This window comes from Myotis brandtii, unplaced genomic scaffold, assembly GCF_000412655.1.
Source record: "Myotis brandtii unplaced genomic scaffold, ASM41265v1 scaffold589, whole genome shotgun sequence".
Taxonomy (NCBI): domain Eukaryota; kingdom Metazoa; phylum Chordata; class Mammalia; order Chiroptera; family Vespertilionidae; genus Myotis; species Myotis brandtii.
The window spans coordinates 1524693-1534645 of NW_005370220.1; the positions used below are offsets into that span (position 1 = coordinate 1524693).

The window sequence follows — 9953 nt, forward strand, 5'->3', positions numbered from 1 at the left end:
AGCAGCAGGGCCTTTCCCCTAACACAGACGCTGCCTGCATGACTTAGATAATTTCCTCGTCGGCCTCTGTGAGTGCTCAGGAAGAACATAGAGTTTTACACCACCTAAATCACTTTGGAGATGGAGAAAATGTACTTAGAGTTGTATCGTCATTATCTGAAAAAACCCCACAAAAAACTGAGGGGGCGGTGGGGTATGGAATGAATTTGTTTGGAGATTGTGGTGACTCTGGAATATATGTATGTTTAAGTATTGAGAGGTACGTTACTCCTTGTTCTCATCGAGCTGTAAATATTGATCTGATTTTTCAAAACCACAACAGTTCTTATATAGTTGAGTCTTTTCCATTGGAAATGCCTATTACTCTTCAGGATACAAGAAGGAAAGATGGCTGGCAAATGTATTTATTACTGATTCTCCCCATGTAGAGTACAATTCAGGGAGGGGAAATGTGCCGGAGAAAAAGTCATAAATATTTATATTTTAATCCAATTTCCTTTCAAAGTGTTCCCAATTGTATTGAAAAATTGCATCAAATGCATTTAATTTAACTCTAGGATGTGAAAGCCGCCCAAGCAGAACTGGAAAAGGCCTTTGCAGGGACAGAAACGGAGAAGGCTCTTCGGTTGAGCTTGGAAAACAAGCTTTCAGAGATGAAGAAGATGCACGAGGGGGACTTGGACATGGCTCTGGTCCTGGAAGAGAAAGACAGGTCTGGCTCTTGTCCCTGTGATACCCTGACAGTCATTTATCTGGCAGTCCTTTTCCCACCCCTTTCCTACTGGTTCCCCACAGTAAGGAAACTAGGAATGTGAGGACAGAGAGAGAGGTAGTAGATAGAACTTCATGCTGGAATTTGCTACTCAGGTACTAAATTTAGCATTCAGTCTTGGCTGTAAGCTTCCTGGTAGTCAAAGGAAAGAAGGAAAAACCATCTTGATGGACATAAGATTCACATTGTTCATAAAATAAAACAAGTTAGTAACTCAGGAGACGCCCAGTTTTACTTGACATTGTTAAGAGACTTGTGGCTCTTCTTGTAGGGAACAGTTAATGTCTACATCCCCACAGTAAATACCAGTGCATTTTATGTGACCTGTTTCTGGCATATCTTTTAATGTGGGCTGAGGGCCCAGGTTTGTACAGTGCAAGGGGCCAAAACAATGCACACCAAGTACAGAGCTCTTTGATGGTCCAGGAATAAAATGTGTGCTGTTTGGACTAAGGTGTCAGAACTAGGGATGGAGAAGAATAAGAGAGATACTTAGAAGGTAGAATCAATGACATGTTGGCTTGAAGGGCTTGGTGGCTTATTGGATTTGGGGCTGAGGGAAAAGGCTGCCGAGATACTCCCTCACCCAGATGAGCAATGGTGGGATGGTATTGCAGTTGGCTGAGTGTGGGACAGAAAGGGAGAAAGATGTTTTTGGGTAGAGGGGGTGGGAAGATGAGCTTTCAGTTGGGACATGTTGGGTTGAAGGATTGTGCTAGCCAAGAGGAGAGTCCAGGTGGTACTTGGGAATACAGATCAAGGCTCAGATTAGAGGAGATAAACATTCATTCATTAGCCACCTACTGAGCATGGCCTGGGTTGGGTGCCAGGAATGCAAAGGGGAGCACTGTCTTCCTTATAGGGAATTCCCAAGTGTAGGAGGGGACAGATGTAAAGGGAAGATGGCGCTGGAGGTAAGTTCAGGGTTCTGTGCTGTGACAGAGGGGAGGGAGCTCTGCTTGGGTGAGGAGCAGGGAAGGCTTCTCAGAGGAGGAGTGCTGGGAGTTGGGTGAGGAAGCCTTGCCACTCGAGGGAACGGCAAGTGCAAAGGTGTGGAGTCTGGCTCATTTCAAGGTAATTACAGAGGAAAGTGGTCCCCGATGAGACTTGGATTCTCATCTGTTTGGAAAAGGGAATTTGGGAAGGATTAATGCTTGTTGAGTTCTTACCAGCCCAAGCGGCGGGGTCTCCATGGACATGGGTAGTCAGGTCAGGGCCTTGTGAAAGGCTTCGTCTTCCTGGGGTTTCTTAGAGGTCTGGCTGCATAGGCACAGAAACCTGAGTTGTCAGCACTGCGAATGCGTCTGTCCCAGGGGTAGGTGTGTCCCAGCCACACTCCCAGAGACCTAAGAGCAGCCAGATGCCTACTCAGGGTTCCTGCTCGCTCTGGGCACGGCCCTCTGGTGGAGCTCTCCTGGGTCTAAGGTCAGTGTTTCCTCCCTGAAGGCAGGCCTATCTAGGAAGCTAAATCCATGTGAGAAGGTGAGTGCTGAGCGAAGAATTGGAATAAGGGTCTCCGTCATGCCCTGGTGAGGTGGATCCAGATTGGCCACACAGATTGGCCCGCCTTTGGGCAGGGCCCTCACGAGGATGTCCTTGTCTTTCTGGGCCCCCACCACCCTTTTCAAAGGTGTGCACTTTAGCTACTTGATTTCCTTCAATATGACCTTGAAGTTAGTCTGTATCTTTAAGGTAGTTGACAGTGAAGAGCCCTGCAGTCAAGTTTGGCCTTTGGATGTTTTATCTGTTTGTGTTTTTTTTAGAGTTTAACTAAAAACATCTAATTTTATGTAAGAGTCTGAATTTCCAGATTCCCTCGCAAACCTGAGAGGTGTGGGAGGATGGGCCGTGGTATTGCTCGGGTGCGGCCGCTCCCTCAGGTGGCCCGGCGCTCCTGCTTGGCCGCAGTCCCCGCAGGCCTGCCCCGCTCATTTCCATCCCTAGCTGCACCTTGCTGTAAGGACCTAAAAAAAGAGTTTTATCGAGATGGAAGGTACACACAACGCAACACATGCGTTTTCGAGTACAGTTTGGTGCCTTTACCTCTCCAGTGGATTATATGATGATTTCAGAGTTGAGCCCCTAGAGGGCACTCTTACTTCTCTTTCCTAGTTTTGGGGGGTGTTGTATTGACGCTGCCAGTTCTCGCTGTATCCAGTTGTCTTAGTCCATTTGGTGCCGTAACAAAATAATACACACTGGATCGCTTATAAATAATACCTTTATTTCTTACAGTTGTGGATGCTGGAAGTCCAAGGTCAGGGTGCAGCGTGGTTAGGTGAGGGGCCCCTTTAGGTCTTCTTTCTCGTTGTGTCCCCACCTGGCAGAAGGACCAAGGGATCTCTCTAGAGCTTCCTTTATAAGGCATCACTGCAATTTACGAGAGCTCCACTGTCATGACCTTGTTTTCTCCCTAATGCGTCCCAAATGACACCTCCTAATGTCAACATTTTTGGGGACACAAGATGTTCAGACAGTGTGCCAGGTGCTCGAGCTGCTTTTGGCTCCCTCCTCACCTGCACCCGGGCACCTATCCTCTTTCTGCCACAGTAAGTTGTTTTTTAGGCTTAGCTACAAACACTCTTAAGGTCTTTTGACAAAATGCTAATCACTGAATGCTCAAAAAAGTACTAATTATAGCAACTGTCACTTGTTGAGTTCTGTCATATGCCTGGAGCTGTGGAGGGCCCTTTTAAAAAGCTTATCTCCCTCCCACGTAAGCAAGTTATCCCCACTTTATAGCTGAGGAGATGCAGGCTTAGAGCTGAAATAATTTGACTGTTGTCAGGGAACAGTTAATAGAGGGAATTTGGTGGCCTCCAGAAGGGTGTGTTCAGCTCTACCTAAGGGGGCTCTCGGGGTGTCGACTGGCAAAGCTTCCCGAGAATAATCCCTAATGAAGTCTGGTGTATGATGGGTGTCTAGCAGGTGGAGGTGGTAGTGGAGTTGTGAAGGGCATTCTAGGTACAGGAGCTGTGGGAACAAAGGTCTAGAGCAGGGGTGGGCAAGCTTTTTGTGAGTGCGTGCCAAAACCAGCAAAATCTCTGACTCAAAATTCTTCTGCGTGCCAACCCTAATTTTTTGAGAACATGTTACGCCTACTTGATATCTCTTAAGGTGTACGTATGTGAAGAACCTTGAAGAAATAATAAAATTCATTTGAGCGACAAAAACACAGTATATGATGATGAAAAATACATTTACTTTTTAATGTATACATGTACACTGATAGTCCGACAGAAAACTTTATGACTCTGTTTGATATTATCAGTGGGACTTTTGCTGCTGCATCACTGATGACAGAGATTTTACATCAGGTTTATATTTCGTGACCTTCAGAGATATGCATGAGCTACTACTTTCATCCGTCAGGCTACTCCTATTACGAGACTTAACAAAATTCATCACTGAGAACAAAGATTCACAAGCGTATGTGGATGAAACCAAAACACTGGTCAGATCTAGGAAGGCAGGGAGAGTTAAGGCAGAGGCATAGAAATTGCTCTTCCCCTCTCTCATCAATCCATGTCTATGGTCTTTAAGATAACTTGTTATGTAAAATTATTTATTTATCTAAGATGCACCTACACTGAATTTATCTGAAAAATAAACAAGTCAATATTAAGAAAAAAATTGTAAATGAAAGATTATAAGGGAGGGTTTCGTGTGCCAGCAAAAGTTACTGGTGTGCCGTGTTTGGCACACATGCCATGTTTGGCACGTGTGCCAGGGGTTGCCCACCCTGGTCTAGAGGCCCAGCACAGCCTGGCTTCTGGAGAGATCTGGAAGTGTGGCTCCCGAGGGCGATGGGGGGTGGGGTGGGGGGGTTTTCCTGTGAGAGGTGATGCCGAAGCTTCAGCAGGGCCTCTGATCTCGGCCCTAAAAGCTCGGACTCGACTGCCTGCCCAGGAGTTTTTTCCTCATCTTGAAAGTCAGTATATTTTAAACTTTGCCCTGAGACGCCTCGTAGAGACGTTCTTTGTTTTTCACATTTACCAGAATATTTCTGCTTTATCGGTCATGTTTGTTTAGCCTTCAGTGCCAGATTTCTTTTGGAGAGAAGATTTCTTGGCTGGAAAAATTTAGTAATCCACAGCTGTCAGTGGTGGGGACCATTGAACGATCGAGCAGGGGTGTGACTCAGTCAGACCATAGTCCAGTAGCTCAGAGGGTGGATCGCCCGGGGCCAGGCTGGAGGTGAGGGGACAGTTAATGTCACACAGATTCTGGCCCTTAGTCTCCGACCTGCAAAATGCGATTTCGTTCATGTTCAGTCACTGGACATGTCTGCTTTGAAGATGTCTGGCCCCATTTCCTACCTCCTCCTGCTCCACTGAGCTGAGAGAGCAGTGTGGAATTAATATTGAAATCTGTTCTCTTTTAGACTGATTGAGGAGTTGAGGCTGTCTTTGAAGAGCAAAGAAGCTTTAATTCAGCGCCTGAGAGAGGAGAAATCTCAGATGGTGCCTGCTGCTGAGAATGTGTCATCTGGAGAGCTCCGAGGGCTTTCTGCTGCTCGCAGGGCTGAAAAGGAGAGAGACACCGTGGTGAGGCCACAGGACGTGGAGGGGACTTTAGCACACCAGACTGCACGGGCCATGGGACGCACATGCAGGCCCCTGGCTCACCCACAGTCTGCTTCTGAATATCATCGCCCTGTCAGCTGAGATCAGCAGAAACTTCCTGTCAGGGGCCTGGCGTATTTTTCCCCTCCAGCTTTGTGTTCACAGAGTTTGTTAAAAAACCAGTCCATACCTGCTTGCCTCTGTTTTATGATGTGTTCATTTGCTGTTGTCTGGGGACTTGATCTTATTTTCATCCTTTGGATTTTCTTAGGATAAAATTGTGTTACTTTCTCATTTCACCTTTTGTGGTTAGAGGCAGCTTAAGGCCAACAGTGGTCTGAAACTGTAGAGGCAGTGGGGACAGGCAGCTGCCCTGTCGGGTGTGCTGCACACAAAGGGACTCCGTGTGCCCTTCATCTCATCCGCCTGCACACCTTCCAAGGCTGGGATCACGGTCCCTCATTGAGTTTAGAAACAGGCTCAGCTCAGAGTTGTTGTTATATTTTCCTAGGCTCTAAGAGGTGGGTTACTAGTACTGACCTCAAAGCCGCCCGGGACCCCTCCCCACACTAGGCGGCCTCCACAGCAAGCTCTTTTGAAGAGGGTGGGCACGACCTGGAAGGGCAGGTAGGCCTAGTCAGGCCTTCCCATTCCTGTGGGACCACGGGTGCTGCTGCATGTGGTATGTTCACCTTAGAGACATTCTGGATGCTCATGGAAGTCTTGGTTTCGTTAGGGAGCAGGGTCTCCTTTGTCCCTAACACAGCAGTGACTTCCTTAGCCTCACATATGAGTTTCAGGCTGCTTCTTTGTCTCCTGCTTCTTTGAACCCTGTCTCACTTCCTTGGCCCTGCCCTTTCGAAGGCCCTTTTCATTGTCCGGTTGCCCCTTGGTTTACTCTCTATGGGGCTGGTGGTCATCTTTACATTTTTCTTCACTTGGGTGGGACTTTGGGTGAGTTCCACAGCAGGGGGAACAGCAAGTAAATGAGGTGCTCATTCTAATTGTTCGGGGGAAGCTATTGGATTATGGGTCCCTTCTGGGCACCAATTAATGTCTTTTCGTAGGCTGCACAAGTGGAGCGCCACACGGAGAGAAATCGCTTTGAAGAGAGGATCCAGGTATGTTGATACAGTTTTAAAAATGTGTTGAAGATTTATCCTTGCCTCTTGCTTTATTCTGAGTGCAATAGATAATTCTGTGTGGCAATAGCTGTCACTCATTGAATGCTACTGTCTGCCAGTCAAGCTTTAGGCACTGTGGAGAGGGGTTCTCAGTCTTTGTAATAACTCTGTGAAGCAGGTATGCCCATCGTGCAGATGTGACACGTGAGGCTCAGAGCGGTGAGGTCCCTACCCAAGGTCACGTAGCTTGGAGTATAGCAGGGATTCAGACTTGCCAGTCTGACTCCAAAGCCCTTGCTCCATTGTCCCTCAGTCTCAGCAGCTGGCATTTGTATAGCACCTGTCGACTTAGAAAGTGCTTTCACATCCATTATCTCATTTGATCCTCACGATAGCCTGGGAGGGAGGCAGCAGTGAGTATCTTTAGACGTGAACTCAGACTATAAATGTATATGTTCAGTCTCCATCAAACCAAATTCTCTGCTAGCTTTTGTAGCATTAAGGAATGATATTAATGATCTGTTATTTCCCCCCAAATAACTGGTATGATTTCAAAGACTCTGATGTGACTGTATTCAACTTCCAGAAGGCATTGGAGTCCTTCCTGTAGGAATAGCTGTCATCTTCTTAACTGATCTGCTCCCCTTCCTTTCACCCAGCCCTGTTGCCGTGAGCGGTAACACAGTAACTTGGAGCTGATGCCACTATGTTCAGCTCTACTTGGAAACATTAATCACAGGCTGACAGGAATAAGATAGAATAACTGCATTTGAGTGTGCTCTTAAAGATATATACTGTGCATTTTGGTTGGAACACATCAACTTAGTGAATCTTTTTCTAATCTAATTTAGGCACTTCAGGAGGACCTGAGAGAGAAGGAAAGAGAAATTGCTACAGAAAAGAAAAATAGTTTAAAGAGGGATAAAGCCATTCAGGGTCTAACCATGGCATTAAAGTCAAAGGAAAAAGAGGTATGTCTGCTAGATCTCAAGTGAGATTTTTCTTTATTAGCTTCTGTGACTGGCCTGTCCTTTCCTGAATTTTTAGCTTTAAGGAAAAGGTTTATAAAAGAGCTGAGATGACTGTAGAAAGTGGGGTAGGGATCCTGTAGTCGATTAGAAGTTCTTTTGGAATGTCTAATCCAGCACTGTCCAATGCAAATATGTGAGTTACATATGTAATTTTAATTTACTAGTAGCCACATTAAAAAAAGTAAAAAGAAGCAAATATATTTGTCATACATATTTGCTAATATATATGACAAATATCATTTCAACATCCAATCAACAAAACAAAATTAATAAAGAGTTATTTAACATTTATTTTTTTATTTTTTGTTAATCCTCACCTGAGGATATTCCATTGATTTTTAGGGAGAGTGGAAGAGAGAGGGAAAGACAGAGAGAAACATTGATGTGAGAGAAACACATTGATTGGTTGCCTCCAGACCAGGGCCTGGGCCGGGGAGAAACCTGCAACCAAGGTACATGCCCTTGACTGGAATCCAACCTGGGTCTCTGGTCTGCAGGCTGATGCTCTATCCACTGAGTCAAACCTGCTTAGGGCTTTAACATTTAAAAAAATCTGAAGTCCAGATATGCTTACAGCACATCTCAAGTCAGACTGACTACATTTCAAGTGCCCAGTAGCCACAGGTGACTTGTGGCTACCGTATGGGACAGTGCAGGTCTAATCTTTTGAAAGACAATAGAAAATGGAGATAAAGGAGTTTTGAGGGGCAAGGCCAAGGTAGTTAGATAGGTTGTTGTCTTTGGGACCCAAGGTGGATTCTGTGCTGTTTTCTTGTCATTGGTGTAGCAATCTTGTGTCTCAGTTGAAGGCACAGAAACAGAGAAGCAAAATCTAGCTGTGCTCACAAGCCTAGTGGGGAAGAAAGACAATGAAGGTGTTGTGGTTGAGGGAAGTACAGGCCTGTGAGGTGGAACAAAGGGGTCCTAATCCAGATTAGGGTGTGTATTTGGGAAGGGGGGCTGGTGCTTCGAGGAGCAGGTGTTTGAGCTGAATCTTAAAGGATGAGTAGGCGTTGGTTGGGAAGGAGGACAGAAAAGAGGAAGCCATTTCATACAGAGGGGAGAACATTGGTCAGGCATTCAGTGGGGAAAGAACCTGATATGTTTTTGTGGAATCAAAATCAGTTTGAGGTCATCAGAGCATCAAGTGCAGAACTTAAGTGAGGTGAGAGAAGAGGCTGGAGAGGTTGCCAGGGACCAGCGGTGGTGGTGGATCTATTCATGTTTCCCTGCTTGGGTGACACTCCACTGAAGACTCTTAAGCGGGATAGGTGTGATCACATTTGAATTTTAGCCAGGTCTCTGCCTGTATCCAGAGAGTGGGTTGTAGGAGGGAGAGAATAGATGCAGGGAGGCCAGTAGCCAAGGTGAGAGCCACCTAATTCAGAAAGGCTGCATTAGAGCAGTGGTCACAGCAAGCAAGAGTGGTGGGGTGGGGCTAATTCAGGAAATAAAATTAGAAACAATTAATTAAAAGTATATGACTATGCTGTATAGCTGACACGAATATAAAATAATATTGAATGTCAACTGTAATTGAAAAAATAAAATTAAAAATAAAATTAAAATGAAAAATACAATCTAAAAAAGAAAAAATTAATTAAAGATTAGAAGTAAATTTGGGGAAATATGATGTTCAGACGTAGGAATGGAGAGAAGGACCAGTCCAGGATGACTTCTGGCTGGCACCGCCAGAGAGATGGTCTTGCCACCAACTCAGCATGGAAAATGGAGGATGATGGTGAGGTGGGAGGTAGTGATGGAAGTGATGAGACTTTTAGAAAGTATTGACTTTGAGGAGTCTGTGGACCATCCAGGTGAGATGTCCAGGAGACGATAGATCTGCAAGTCTAAAGCTTGGAGAGAGAGCTCATTAGGCCTGAAGGTATAGATCGGAGAGTCTATATGTGAGTCTAGATGTGAGTTAAAATTCTAAGAGCTGATCACCTTATCCAAGGAGAGTGTAGAGCAGGAAAGAAGGCTGAGGATTGGACCACAGGGGACATCAGAATTGAAGGTACAGGAAGAGGAATGCACAAAGAAGACGGAAGAAGGAATGGCTGTAGAAAATGAAGCCAACCAGGAAACTGGTGCTGAAGAAGCTAAAGGAGAGAATGAGTTTGAGTAATCACCACTGTCAGATGCAGCAGAGAGCTGGTGTCTAATAATAGTAGCTGTAGTTTGTGATGGAGTTCAGGGCCCAGTGGTGGAGCAGTTCTGGGTGCTGGCAAAGTCTAGGTGTAACTTGGTAGCTATTGGCTGTCTCTAGGTAGATGGGAGTAGCCAGGCTAGGTTGTTGGGTGGCTCATCTATCTACACTAATAAAAGAGAAACATGGTAATTAGCGTACGACCGCTACCCTTCCCATTGGCTAATCAGCATATCCTTATGCAAATTAATTGTCAGCCAAGATGGCGGCCGGCAGCCAGGCAGCTGGAAGCGAACATGAGGCTTCCTTGCT

The 9953-nt window shown here is 45.7% G+C and overlaps 1 protein-coding gene across 2 annotated transcripts in view; it reads left to right on the forward strand.

The window, feature by feature from the left end:
• Positions 1-9953, forward strand: part of CDK5RAP2 (CDK5 regulatory subunit associated protein 2) — a 157074-nt gene that overhangs the window by 35824 nt on the left and 111297 nt on the right. For both annotated transcript variants that reach the window (XM_014550189.1, XM_014550190.1), the window contains exons 7-10: positions 558-712; positions 5157-5319; positions 6405-6458; positions 7313-7432. In XM_014550189.1, coding sequence (XP_014405675.1) covers positions 558-712; positions 5157-5319; positions 6405-6458; positions 7313-7432 — 492 coding nt within the window. The remainder of the gene's footprint in view (positions 1-557; positions 713-5156; positions 5320-6404; positions 6459-7312; positions 7433-9953) is intronic.